Source organism: Sinocyclocheilus anshuiensis, unplaced genomic scaffold, assembly GCF_001515605.1.
Source record: "Sinocyclocheilus anshuiensis isolate Anshui unplaced genomic scaffold, SAMN03320099.WGS_v1.1 scaffold44, whole genome shotgun sequence".
NCBI lineage: Eukaryota > Metazoa > Chordata > Actinopteri > Cypriniformes > Cyprinidae > Sinocyclocheilus > Sinocyclocheilus anshuiensis.
The window spans coordinates 3,057,671-3,072,405 of record NW_015555746.1 but is presented as its reverse complement, the minus strand read 5'-3'; the positions used below and the strand labels follow the sequence as shown (position 1 = coordinate 3,072,405).

Below are 14,735 nucleotides of genomic sequence, written 5' to 3'. Positions count from 1 at the left end.
GGAAGTCGTGGCCTAATGGTTAGAGAGTCGGACTCATAACCCAAAGGTTGTGGGTTCGAGTCTCGTACCGGCAGGGATTGTAGGGGGGGGGAGTGAATGTACAGAGCTCTCTCCCACCTTCAATACCACGACTGAGGTGCCCTTGAGCAAGGCACCGAACCCCAACTGCTCCCCGGGCGCCGCAGCATAAATGGCTGCCCCCGCTCCGGGTGTGTGTTCACGGTTTGTGTGTGTTCACTGCTGTGTGTGTGCACTTTGGATGGGTTAAATGCAGAGCACTAATTCCGAGTATGGGTCACCATACTTGGCCACATGTCACGTCACTTTCAAATATCAATTATGTATTTAATCCCATTTTATTAACCAATGTCTTTGCTACTGACCGTCGATTATCTAATTCAACCATACTAATCAGCAAAAATGACACATTTGTTTCATTTTTGTTATTGCTGAATAGTGTTGAACTTTCTTCTCCTGCGTCATATTCTTCATGCAATTTGTTTAAGTAACGTAATTAGTTACTTTTTTAGGGAGTAATGCAATATTGTAATGCATTACTTTTAAAAGTAACTTTCCTCAACACTGGTGATAACTGCATTCAGAGGGGTTGCATTCCAAGTCTTTGCACTGTTTATTAACAGAAAATCTTCTTAAATCATATTTAATAGATGTGCCTCAAGGATGCCCGATACCTGAAAAGGTAATCAACTTAATTTTTCTTTTTGCTGTTTTTGGTAAACAGATAGAGTTTGAAACTTTATGTAAATTACTATATTTCCACTATTCTGCTACTCGGGCATTTTGCACATAATTAAACAACAATATTGATACCATATTGGTTATTGGGTGATATTAAAGTTTTTACGATCACTTTTTGTTGTATTGGTGATATATAGTGGAGATCAAAATTAGAGAACAATCTACAATTTCCTAAATTTCTAGGCCACTGCTTAGTCCTATTTCAAGTTATCCTAACAGGAGTTGAACGGCAGTTGCCTCTTGAGAATGGTCTCTCGACATGGCATCAGAACCTTCCTAAACCTACCTGAAATCTTATTGCGCAATGCCAGTGAAGTTGCAACTCTCACTGGCCAATGCCAGCTAAGACGGCAAATAGGGGCGGAGCCCCGCTGCTATATAATGAGCCGTCTTGGCGGCATATTGAAATGAATCTTCGTCTTTCACGCAAATTCTTACTCAAGACAGCTGTGGAGAAGACACAAGAAGAAGGATTTCCCTCTCGGCTTACACGCTGTGTTCAGGGCCTATCGAGGCCCCGGACACCCACAAATTCTACGTCCTGTGCCTGGGTCTCGCCCATGCGGAGGTAGCATTCGCAGGGTCGGGCTGTCCGCACTACGAGGAATTCTCAGTGTGGGTGCTTAGGGCCCGGAGGAACATCGCCCTCTGTGATTTCTCTCGGCAATGTGTCACTGCCGCCAGCGAGCATCTGGTGGGACCGCAGCCACACGTGGGCGATCGCGCTGAAAGGCGCGTTTCACCCCCCTGCTCTCCGGTGTTTTTTGCCCTGGTGCTTCGGAGGTCATTTCATTCGGCACGGCGGGGGTCGACGATCTCGACGAGGTTATGTCTCTGACGGCGTCTGAGAAGGACTGGGCCCACACTCGGAAGGAGCGCTCTGAAGTGGAGGGACACACCGCATTTCAGGACGAGCTTGTCCGGATTCTCACCAGGGCCGTGAGTGATCTAGGTTTGGAGTGGGAATCCCCCGACGAACCAGCTAAGAGCAAGCTGGATTCGTGGTTCCTTCACTCGAGCTGCCGCTCCGAGGAAGCGAGCCCCATTTCTCCCCGACCTGCACGACGAGGTCGCTAAGGCGTGGGCTGCGCCCCAGTCGGCTTGCACCCATGCCGGCGGGTCGGAGATATTCACCAAAGTCGATGGGGCAGAAGCCCGTGGATATACGCGCATTCCGCCCGTCAAGGAATCCATCGCAGTGCATCCAGATCGCCCCTCGACACAGGCGCTTTCTGAGATTTGCATTCGAAGGCACAGCATATCAGTTCACGGTGATGCCGTTCGGGCTAGCGCTGGCGCCACGCACGTTTACAAAATGTGTGGATGTGGCGCTTTCCCCTCTGAGAGCGAGCAGAATGTGCATCTTGAATTATTTGGACGATTGGCTGGTTTTGGCCCATTCCGAGGATGTGCTCAACAGCCACAAATGCGCTCTGTTACTTCATCTGGAGAGGAGAGCACGTCTGGGTCAGGAGCGCATACGAGATTTAATGTCCGCTCTGAATACTTTCAGTCTGGGACGTCCTGTGGCACTGAAGGAATATCAGAGGCTCTTGGGACGGATGGCGGTGGCCATGTCGGTGTGCCACCTCGGTCTGCTCTATATGCACCCACTCCAGATATAGCTGAAAACACAGGTTTCACAGAAAACACAGAAGGGCTTGGAAAACGGGCCGTGCCCGCGTTGTGGTCACTCGCAGGTGCTTGAACGCACTGAAACCATGGCAAAACCCTGACCTGTACCAACGTGGCGCCCAGCTGGGTCTGGTCACGCGGCGGAAAGTGGTCACGATGGACGCGTCGACGACGGGCTGGGGAGCTCATTGCGACGGCGTACCGGCATAGAGCTACTGGACGGAGTCAAAGAAAAAGTGGCACATAAATCGAGTGTAGACTAGGGTTGTGACGGTGAGGAAATTTTCCCACCGGTTAATCGACGTGTGACAACACCGTTAATACCGGTATCACCGCGGGGGCGGGGCGTTCCCTCTTTTCCTCACTTTCCTTCGCTTTTAAATAACTTGTAAAAGCGGTGTGCGCATTTTACTTTCACTTTGAACTAGCGGCAATTCGGCGTAAAGCAATTGTTTTTAGTTTGTTTGAATTTTCCCTCTTTTCCTCGCTTTCCTTCGCTTTTAAATAGCTTAAAAGCGCCGTGCACATTTTACTTTCACTTTCTCGACTCACTCTCCTCACTGGAGAAATGAAATCTGATCTGTGATGCGACTGTTGTTCGGCACGCTGCATTGAGCAGCTGCGTTCAGTTTTTAATTGTAGTGTCTGTTCTTTTACTGTACTAAAAGATTTGTATTTCTATAAAAAATCAAAACGACGGTGGGGGTCGGTGACGCGGTGGGCAAGTGACTTAACCAGTGTTGCGGCTTAACACCGGTATCACCGTCAACACCGTCTATCGCGGCAAGCCTAGTGTAGACTCGAGAGCCCTTTACGAACAGGCAGCATGCCTTTTACTGTGGGGCTATCGAGGGACGGGATTCCTCACGGAGAATGGAGACTGAACCCCGGGACAGTGAGACTGACATGGGAACGGTTCGGGAAGGCGGAGGTAGATTTATTCGCGACAGAGGAGAACACGCATTGCCCACTGTTCTTCTCTCTGTCACGCTCACCCCTGGGCGGGGACGCACTCACGATGCCGTGGCCGAAGGCCCACCTGTATGCATTTCCCCCCTTGAAGATTGTGTCACAGGTGCTGCACAAAATCAGAGATAGCGTCGGTGTTATTAATCGCTCCGAGCTGGCCGAACCGGCCTTGGTTTCCCGATCTGCTGGAGATATTAACGGCTCCCCCGTGGCTGATCCCGCTGACACGGGACCTCCTATCTCAGGCGGGCGGCTCGATATGGCACCCCAACCCCGAATGCTGGAAACTTCATGTGTGGATGGTGTGCGGGAACCGGTAAATTCGGACTCAATGTCTCGCCACGTGATGGGACACGATAACGGAGGCGCGAGCCCCTTCTACGAGACACCTGTATGCTTTTAAATGGGCAGTGTTTGTGAAATGGTGTGAATCGAATGGTCATGACCCGGAGAGCTCTCCCATGTCTGACATTCTGGAGTTTTTGCAACAGCGGCTGGACGGCAGTATGCCTTCCACTCGTAAGGTTTATGTTGCAGCTATCTCAGCATTTCATGCATGATTTGGTGGGAGGGCTGAGACCCTCTCGTCCTCCCACTGTGCCATCCTGGGATCTGGCTCTGGTGCTGGGGGCGCTGGCCCTTCGAGCCGCTTCTGTCTGTCGGATTGAGAGAGCTATCGCTTAAAACCGCACTGTTGCTCGCCCTTGCTTCGGTCAAGTGTGTGGGGGATTTACAAGTGTTTTCTGTAAATGCTGACTGCATGCAGTTTGAACCAGGTGATTGTAACGTTACGCTCGAGCCAAGGTTGGGCTACGTGCCTAAATCACTCTCGACACTGTTCAGAGTGCAAGTGGTGACGCTTTCTGCGTTCACTCCTTTTTCACAGCTCATCAGATGCCGCCCTCATCAGGTGCTATGTCCGGTGTGGGCTCTGCGAGTTTATGTCGACCGCACAGCTCAGTTTCTGCAATCTGAGCAGCTGTTTGTGTGCTTTGGAGGCAGCACCAAGGGGCAGCAGGTCTCCAAACAACAACTATCACATTGGGTGGTAGATGCGATTGCCTTGGCCTATTCTAGCTTTTCTGCAGCAGAAGTTGGGTCTCTTATACAGCTACATGGCAGGGTGAATGCAAATGTTTATCAGAACCTCCTTCAGCAACATGCAGTACGTTCCCTGCAAGCATCTCCCAATCAGCCTGCAATTTTCATGCAAGACAATGCACCGTCACACTGCAAAACGGATAGTAAGTTCGGAAAACAGTTCCTTGAAGCTAAGAACACTGAAATGATGAAGTGGTCAGCCCAGAGATCTAAACCCAACTACAAATCTCTGGAAAATCAACAAAGTTATGGCTCAGAAACCCACTACAGTTACCAAACTGTGGAAGAAGAGTGGACCAAGATCACACCAGCACTGTCTGAGAAAATAGTGGTGTCCTGTGGCCGCAGATATGCTGAAGTCATTCAAAGCAGGAGCCTCTACAATCCCTACTAATTTCTGACAACTGTAACCCTCCAAGATTTTAGTTGTAATCATCTTTCGTGCTACAGTGGTTACCGTTCTCTAATTTTGATTACTGTGTTTTTCACAAAATAAAGGTTTTTGTTGAAATGCCTTGGTTATTTTGTCAAACATGTTAGTATAACGGTGGTATACCCACAGCTAATATTCCTTCAAATTTTGAACAATGAAGATTAACAATATTTCAGAAAAATCAAGTGTTTATAGATTGTCTAATTATGATCTCCACTGTGTGTGTGTGTGTGTGTATATATATGTATGTACTTTTTGTGTGTGTGTATTTGTGTCATTTTGGATATTTAATATTTAATTGTGCATGCTCATTTCCCCTATTTTTATTTTTAAAATTACCTTTTGCAGTCATCTAACACTCGATTAAATTTAATCTTTAAAAGCTAATTAGTAATAATTTAGTATCATTGTTAAATGTAACATTTAGCAAATTGCAAAATGAATATCCATATTTTACATACTGTGCATTATAGATATCGTTTTTATACCTAAATTCACTTGTAGTTTTGAGATTAATTTTTAGTTTTAGTTTCTCTTTTTCTTCTGTATATAAACATAACACTGTAAATAAAGAGTAGTTTTATCAGCTAACTTGTTCTTTTGTTATGTGTTATTTCAAAAAATAATGTTTTGTAATTTACACTATAGATCAGTCCGGACCCGCCTACATTTCGTATTTCAAGAGCTCTAATTATATTTCCTACTTTGATAAACGCACGTTAAACTTGTAAATCATTTGTTTAGTTTTTTTTTGTTTTTATGTATTTTTGGAGATGGTCCGAAATTAAAGTGCAGGCGAGATATTCAAACTTTTCCTTCATGGCATTTGTTGTCATGACATCCAGTGAGCGTATGATGCTTGACATAATCGGGCCACATTTTACCGCTCAGGGGCGTAGCGTCTGGGTATGCAGGGTATGCAGGTGCATATGGGCCCGGGCAGATTGGTGGCCCGCCGAGCCGAGGGGGAACTTTTAATTGAAATGAGGGAACGAATAGAGCCCTGCACGGGCCTGGCCCGAGTCCGACTGGAGCCCATGTCCTTTTTCTCTCTCTCTCTTCCCCATTACACAGCTGCTGTTGCAGCCATTAAAATAGTTCAGTTTTGGTTTTTAATGGCAAAGTGGCTATATTTCTTTTCATTTCTTTATTAAGTTAATTTAGAAATATGTTTGGAACATTTTTTGTTTGTTAAATTCAAGTTTTTCTTTTTTTTTTTTAAAGTAACGACCAATCGGCCAGCAGCAGACAATGAGTGGATCATATGTTTGATCAGTTTAGCCTTCTCAAATCAACACAACTTGCCTAAAATAAAATCTATACATATAGGCTAAAACACTTAATGCATTTCACAGTATTAATTTAAACATTTAACCTTAGATAAATGTGCGGTGTGCGCTATTAGATGCATATCCAATCGTTTGTGCGGAGAGTGGAAGCTGAAGCGCGCTGTGCAGGACATGGAGGCGCCAGCGCGATCACTTGCATTTTTTTTTTGTAAGAGTGGAAACTTAAAACATGCCATCATTTTTGCTCATACAGATAAGACTAATACATCATTCGGAACTGCAAAGGGTCTACTTTTATTTGTGTGTACTCACAATATCAACAAAACGTTGTGCTTTTGTAAAATAAGGAAAACAAACAGGATGAGCTTTCTGCTGTCTTGGTCTTGAGCAGGACCGCTTCACAAAAATGAACCGAAACTCAGCGAATACTTGCGTCACAGACATGATAAATATATCTATAGAAAGCTTTAAATGACTACTTTTGACTGAAATAATTCAAATCGAAGAAAAAAACTTTCATTATGTAATCCGTAAAGATGCATTTCTCTCTAAAGGTGCGTCCAATGAGGAGATGGCGAGTCAGGATCATCAACTTCATCTTTGCGACATTGACTCAGAAAACACTAGTTTATTAATAAATAATTCAAATATCTTCTTACTATTTTATTTTTTTTAATACTTTTTTTGTTTGTTTGTTTGTTTTTTGGGCCGCTGTGCCAAGATTGTGTTTGCATGCAGTACAAATAGTCTACGGTGGCATTTGTGCCACTTTGAAAAACAAATAACTAAAATAAATAAGATTAACGTCATAATATTTTAAGAATAAACTCAAAATTACGATAATAAAATCATGTTATATTGCATGAAGTTAATGTGAAAATTACACCTATATATTTACACCTAAAAAATTGTGTTGCATCCAACCTGTCATTCTTCACATTTAACATTTAACATTTAAGAAAGCAGTATCTGCCGATACCGATCAAATAGATTTTCCAAAAGGCTTATACTTCGTTGAATAAACAGAGCCCTGCACGTTTCAAAAATAAAACGCAGCACAGGTGTTTTTATATGACTATCTTTGAAAAGAACCGACCGTCTTCAGAAAAGCTTCGATGTCATTTTCAGTTCGTAATGCCTGATGATAAAGTAGCGTTTGTGAGCGCAGTGCTGATTTGATTACAGCCGTTACCGGGGAAACCGCTCTATCTCTCGCTCCAACAGCGCCTCCTGCTGGCAGAGAATGAATTTGCATTTGCAAGTCTGTGGGAAACACTGGTGTCTGTCAGCAAACATAAACAAAAAGCATGCTTCAGAACTGTTTTGAGAAGGCGCTTAAGTTTTGAGCCATGTATTATTACTATGAATTAGGCTACTACTACTACTATTACCATCTTGTGCCCTGCAATAATCATTTACTCAAACTCTCTTTTATGAGATAAAGGGAAAAAAAAGAGAAAATCGGCCAAACGTATCGGCCAAAAAAAATCAGCATCATCGGCCATTGGATGCGCTGATTTCTAAATAACGGCATCGGCCAGAGAAAAACCCTTATCGGTCGATCTCTATTGCTGACACTTAAATTAATTGTTTTGCCACTTTTGCACTTGTTATTGATGTATTTTGAATGCAAAGGGCACTTTATTTTTTCAACAAATTAGTGTTTATTTGTTATGCATTTTTTAAGTTTTGTAATAACCGATTGTTCCGGTCCGGACCTTTGACACTGATGAAAATTCAGATTTGGACCTTTCAATATAGACTTTGAGAACCCCTGCTGTAGATGATATTTTGACATTTTAAATCTGCAATAAACACACTTGGCCCTCCTTGGTTTTGCAGGCAACTTTGCGGTCATCTAATCTTTAAAACTAATTTTGAAGCCTTTGAAAGTTTGGTTTTAGTGTTTTGTGTGTATGTGTGTGTTGTATTTTTAGTTTATTTAGACAAAATAGTGTAGAATTTTATCAGCCATATAACATAATAATAATTATCAGTTTATTGGTGTCGGTGACTGCATATTTCAATTCATATTTAACTTTACACCTCCACTCTCTTCCCACAGCTGGAAATGGAAGATTTTAGTTGTCGATGAGGCTCACCGGCTGAAGAACCAGGAATCATTGCTGCACCAAACCCTCAAAGAGGTTGCACGATTGCATTTTCATTGTTTTTACAGTCACTGTCAGTCTGTAAAACCCCTGATAGAATAAACCTAGCCTTGCCTGTCTATTTTTCAGCTTTCCCCTGCTATTAACTGCCATCTGACATCTGCCTTCTCAGTTTACAGTAGGTTTCCGAGTGCTGTTGACTGGCACCCCCATTCAGAATAACTTGCAAGAAGTCTATTCCCTCCTCACCTTCATCCAGCCCAGTCTGTTTCTGCCTGATGCTGTTGAGGACTTTGTTAGTGCCTACTCAGACATACAGACTGAACCTGCTCTTGGTATGGTTGCACAAACCTTTGCACTTTCAGTGTAAAAATCTAACTGTTAGTGCTGAAAAAATCATTTATATCTGCTACCACCCTTATTAACACTTACAGCTGTTGGTTTCAGCAAATGTTAAAAATCCATAGTAGCTGCCATCATTGACCTTAATGTCTTTGGTTAGACAGTCATGCTTTTAAAATCTCGTTTCTTTAACTGGTATTGCTTTAATTAATATTTGTGGTCAAAATTACTGTGCTGTGACTCACTGTAGCTGCTTATCACAAAAGCACCGATCAAACAGATCTAAGTGACACAGAAACATTGTAGAGGTTTGGTGCCAAACCTAACACATCATTTAACTCCCTGACATGGCAGATCACAAAAAAGATGTCAGTTTCGCAATGCCAGTCTGGTGTAGAATAGATGCTCTCTCTCCTTGACTCACCTGTCAGATTTGCTTGAGGCTATCAAAGGATAGAGATCATAAATTCTCATATTTGGACTCGGGTGACCTTGTGTGGGAGTTTATAACATTGTTTTTCTTGTCTGCAGCCGATGAGCTTCATCGAGTGCTCCAGCCCTTTTTGTTGCGCAGGGTTAAAGCAGAGGTGGCCGCCGAACTACCCAAGAAGACAGAACTCGTGGTTTTTCATGGGCTGTCTGCCCTTCAGAAGAGATACTATAAAGCCGTTCTGATGAGAGACCTTGGTAAGTCTGCCCCGACATGAATCACCTGTCACAACGGTCAAAATTGAATACTTAAGCAAAAGCATAAGTGTTCATTTTAGTGTTTTGATCATTTCAGATGCCTTTAGGACTGATCAAAACACTAAGACCCGACTTCTGAACATTTTAATGCAGCTCAGGAAATGTGTGGACCATCCGTATTTGTTTGATGGTAAAAACTCTATCACTTTTTTGTGGTTTTTCTGTATTCAAATAAAATAAAAACAACTAATTTTCTTTATTCTGAACCTTTTCCATATAAGGTGTGGAACCAGAACCGTTTGAGATGGGGGAGCATTTAGTGAAGGCCAGTGGAAAGCTCTCTCTTCTGGACACCATGCTGGCTTATCTTCAGGAGGGGTATGTCTTGCTCACCTTAAGTTTCCATTTTATATATATATATATATATATATATATATATATATACTAATCAATAATATCATCAATTATCAGTATTGAAACATTTTAAGAACTGCCTTGTTAACCACAAAAGACTTCTTTCAAAATCCTAATTATTCCAAACTTTTGACCAGTTGAGTATAATAAACCTATGCCCATAACAATGATTTATATTGCTGTATGAACAGATTTAGCAGGAAATTGCATACGTTGTTGCATATATGTGACCCTGGACCACAAAACCAGTCTTAAGATATTCTGTTACACCAAATACACAAAATAATGATCTTTAAAAAAGCATCATATGACCCCTTTAAGTAAAGATCATGTTCCATGAAGATATTTTGTAAATTTCCTACCATAAATATATGAAAACTTAATTTTTGATTAGCAATATGCATTGCTAAGAACTTCATTTGGACAACTTTAAAGGCGATTTTCTCAGTATTTTGATTTTTTTTTTTGCACCCTCAGATTCCAGATTTTCATAATACAGAATATTGTCCTATCCTAACAAACCATACATCAATGGAAAGCTTATTTATTCAGCTTTCAGGTGAAGTATAAATCTCAATTTCAGAAAATTGACCCTTATTACTGGTTTTGTGGTCCAGGGTCACATATATGTCATGTCATATATCCGTACACAGATAAAAGTCCAGTTGTAAGGAGTTTCACACCAGTGCCTCGAACCACATTTATCCGTGCACAGAAACAGAGCCAAAGCCCAACCAAAGCAATGTTCTTCCCCGAGACGCATGCAGTTTTATATGTTAACGGCTAGAGGGCCAAATGTTACGTAGTGTAGCTTTAAATGCATTTTACTGATTTGGAGATATAAAATAGATGTTTTTGTCTCTGTTTGCAGAGGTCATCGTGTTCTTCTGTTTTCTCAAATGACCAGGATGCTGGATATTCTGCAAGATTACATGGAGTACAGAGGTACTAAGACACACTTTGACTGTCAGCGTCTTCGCCTTTTCTTATAAACTGTGGTCTGGTGATGTGCATGACAGATCACCAAAGAGCCTTACTTTTCTTATCTTAATGGAATCAAGCCAGAAAAATGTCAACAGACTTTAAATTATGAAATGAAGGTGAAAGCGCGAATCACTTAGTGTTACCACCCAAGACTTTCATTTTAAAAAGAAATTGTATTAGCTTTGTATTCTTAAACATATGTTTGTTTGTTCTCAATTTGGAACATTTATGTAACCGTACCTTACATGCTCTCCTAGTAATCTAGTCCTCTGATCTAGAGCAGTTGATGTGGGTTCAGTATCACATCCTGTGTTTATTGCAGTATGTGCGTTAATGTGCTACCGTCTGTGTAACTGCCAGCTCTGATTGGGCCCTCCTACTTCTCCGCAGGTTACAGTTATGAGCGTCTGGATGGTTCAGTCCGGGGAGAGGAACGTAACCTAGCTATCAAAAACTTCAGCTCCAAAGATGTTTTTATATTCCTCCTCAGCACCAAAGCTGGTGAGTTCACAGTCTGGGAAAGTCAATCTGAGATTCACACCATCACACTCTATAATCAACTGCAGTGCAAATCCATTTTATTAGTTACTATATTTTTTTAGAGTATTATATTTGAATACCATTCCAGGTTGCAAAATTGCCCTCATGTGTCTAATGCAAATCTTATCTGCATCTTTTAAACAGACACATGTAATTGAAAACTGAAAGTCGTGACAAGAGATAATGCATAAATATTGAGGCCATGCATTAAAACTGTGTCTTTGTGCGAGATGGCGGTGCAAAAATCTGTGATATAGAGATTCAGTTTATCTTATGCCATTTGTTTTCACAGCTGTTCAGATTATAATTACAGCTTCACTTTCAATGCAACATTTTATTTTTACACTGACATTTACTACTTATATATGTATATATGTATATATATATATATATATGAAGAGTTTATTAGCAAAAACAGATAACTTCAAAAATCATGTTTTTTTTAATTATGTTATCATGTTTTTTTATTGTGTTAGTTAGCTGTATTTTTTACCTAATCAAAATAACCTTACTGCAGCTTGATTGAGATTCATTGGAATGCACAATGAAAAAACATGATTTTTTTATTGATTAATTTCCAACTTTGCCATCACAGGAATAAATAAAATATATAAAATAGAAAACAGTTATTTTAAGTTGTAATTATATTTTGCAATATTATGTTTTGCTGTATTTTTCATCAAATAAATGCAGACTTGGTGAGCATAAGAGACTTTCTATACCCAAACATTTTTGTTGTTTTAGGAGGGGTTGGCATGAACCTAACCGCAGCAGATACGGTGATATTTGTGGACAGTGATTTCAACCCACAGAATGACCTACAAGCAGCAGCCAGAGCCCACAGGATTGGCCAAACAAGGTATTCAACTGGCAAAATTTTATGTTGTTCTATCTAGTTTTGAAGTGTCAAGCATATAAAAAATAAGTACAACAAAAGTGATCCATGTGAATTCTAATCCCAGTCCTTAGAACCATTCGACCATTTTTTGTCCTTTTTTGGAACTTGACAGTTCTTGGTCACCATTTGCTTTCATTGTATGGCACAGAGCAGCATTAACATGCATTAAATGTCCCAGTTTAAGGACACTCTGCTTGTATATGTAGATAAATTATCTTTTTGATCGCAGGCCTGTTAAAGTGATCCGGCTTCTCGGCAGAGATACTGTAGAAGAGATCATCTATTCCCGTGCTGTCTCTAAACTACGTCTCACAGACACAGTGATTGAGGAGGGACGTTTTTCTCTGCTGGACCAGGCTCAATCTGCAGCTTCTGGCCTTCAGGTGGAGAGAGACACATGTCCTTATCTCTTAAGCTCATCACATTGTGACTTTGCCCTGTTTCCTGGTTCATATCTTTGTTTGTGTACTTGTGGTTTCCCTTCTTGTGAAACTGCACATGTTAACGGTTTCTCAGTATGCTATCACTTATATCCCCAACAATCTAGTTGAGTGAGATCCTGAAGTTTGGTGTGGATAAGCTGCTGTCGTCAGAGGAGAGCTCCATTCAAGACGTAGACCTCAGGCTGATCCTGGGGCAGTCTCGAGACGGCCGATGGCTAACGGATGAAGAGCATGTCAAGCTTAATGAGAGCGATGAAGAGGAAGATGAGGACATGGAGGGTCAAAGTACAACACTTAGCTTTTGTTCAGTAATCTTGTTGTAACTGGCACTTGAAAATTAGATGATCCGTTAATGTCTTTTCTGACTTTCTAGACCACATGTACTACTTCGAGGGTAAGGACTACTCTAAAGATCCCAGTGCCGAGGATGAGAAGACCTTTGAACTGTTACTTGAGAAGCAGTTAGCTGATCTAGAGGATGCTGGGAAGGAGGGCCGTGCACTTCGTAATAAAGCCGGGGTAACTTATTTGAAAAGTTACACTACTATTCAAAAAATTTGGGTCATACATGTATTTATGTATATCGCAGTTTTACTATTATTTATTACTACTATAATTATTTTATTTTTTTATTAGTACTTTTATTCAGCATGGACACATTACATTGATCAAAAGTGACAGTAAATGATGAAATTATTTAGTGTAAATATTACAAACAATTCTATTTTAAAATAAATGCTTTTATTTTTAACTTTCTTTTCATCAAAGAATCCTGAAAAAAGTGTCAGGGTTTCCACAAAAATATTAAGCAGCACAACTGTTTTTAACATTGATAATAATAATAAATCTTGCTTGAGCATCAAATCAACATATTAGACTGATTTCTGAAGGATTGCGTGACACTGAAGACTGGAGTAATTGCTGTTGAAAATTTAGCTTTGCCATCACAGGAATAAATTACATTTTAAAATATATTAAAATCGAAAACGGTTATTTTATGTTGTAATAATATTTTACAACATTACTGTTTTATTGATCCAAAAATGCAGCCTTGGTAAACATAAGAGACCTGTTTTAAAAAACATTAAAAAATCTTACCAACCCCAGACTTTTGAATGGTGGTGTATAATGTGAATTAAATTGTTTAGATTGTTAGTTGGTACATTTTTTTTCTTTCATGATAAATAGATAATTCATATTTTAGTATTTCTTTTTATTTATTGTATTTATTCATGCATTTATATTTAATTAAAATAAACAAAAAACCAAAATGTCTGTTGCTGCTCATCAGATGTCCCTGTCTGGGCCCTTGATCGACCCAGGGAGGAAGAAAAGACCTCTTACAGAATCAGAGTTAGAACAGAGACGTCAGAAGAGACAAGAAGCTGCTGCAAAGAGGGCGAAGCTACAGGAGGAAAGGAAAAAGCAACAGGAAGAACTAAATTACAAGAAGAAGTAAAAAATAAATTCTTTCTGGCTTTCTGTTGCATATTTTTGGCCAGTATATACTGTATTTATTTGTATGTTCCCGTGGATGTCTATTTTATAGCCTTGTTTGTATGTGTATCCTTCAATGGCAGGATGGCATGGTGGGAATCATGTGGCTACAAATCGCTGTGCTTGCCGCGAGTCGACAGTGAGGGTGAGGATATAGAGCCTGATGAAGATGATGATGATGTCGTCAGCTGGAGCTCCACTGATTCGGATCACACAGCCATTCGCTATGTGCTGGGTGATGTAACTCACCCTCAGGCTGATCGAGAGGATGCCATTATTGTGCACTGTGTTGGTATGTCTCTATTAAAACGTATCGCTGTCAGAAGACAACTGTTAACATATTGATTATCCTGCATGATATGTTAACAAATATGGGGCCTTTTTATAACAATCTCAGCTTTCTGCCAATTTGGCATGATTTGTTGTGTATGTGTGTTTATTGTGTAGATGACTCTGGACACTGGGGCCGAGGAGGATTGTTTACCGCACTGGAGCTCAGATCAGATGAGCCGAAGAAGCAGTACGAGTTGGCTGGAGACATGGAAGGTGACAAACCTTTCCTGTTTGCTGAGACGGGTCTAACTCGTGCTGTGTCAAAACAAACATTCCACACTGAAATCAGTATCCAGTTCA

General features: G+C 40.9%; 1 protein-coding gene across 3 annotated transcripts in view; it reads left to right on the top strand.

Moving 5' to 3' along the window:
* Window positions 1–14,735, top strand: part of chd1l (chromodomain helicase DNA binding protein 1-like) — a 20,688-nt gene that overhangs the window by 2,408 nt on the left and 3,545 nt on the right. The window contains exons 5-19 of one of the 3 annotated variants that reach the window (XM_016467165.1): window positions 669–700; window positions 8,252–8,333; window positions 8,470–8,632; window positions 9,171–9,326; window positions 9,424–9,516; window positions 9,608–9,704; window positions 10,612–10,685; window positions 11,115–11,225; window positions 12,009–12,123; window positions 12,392–12,545; window positions 12,710–12,890; window positions 12,979–13,124; window positions 13,897–14,060; window positions 14,186–14,394; window positions 14,550–14,648. In XM_016467165.1, coding sequence (XP_016322651.1) covers window positions 669–700; window positions 8,252–8,333; window positions 8,470–8,632; window positions 9,171–9,326; window positions 9,424–9,516; window positions 9,608–9,704; window positions 10,612–10,685; window positions 11,115–11,225; window positions 12,009–12,123; window positions 12,392–12,545; window positions 12,710–12,890; window positions 12,979–13,124; window positions 13,897–14,060; window positions 14,186–14,394; window positions 14,550–14,648 — 1,876 coding nt within the window. The remainder of the gene's footprint in view (window positions 1–668; window positions 701–8,251; window positions 8,334–8,469; window positions 8,633–9,170; window positions 9,327–9,423; window positions 9,517–9,607; window positions 9,705–10,611; window positions 10,686–11,114; window positions 11,226–12,008; window positions 12,124–12,391; window positions 12,546–12,709; window positions 12,891–12,978; window positions 13,125–13,896; window positions 14,061–14,185; window positions 14,395–14,549; window positions 14,649–14,735) is intronic. The other 2 variants (XM_016467166.1, XM_016467167.1) reach the window with 2 other exon arrangements.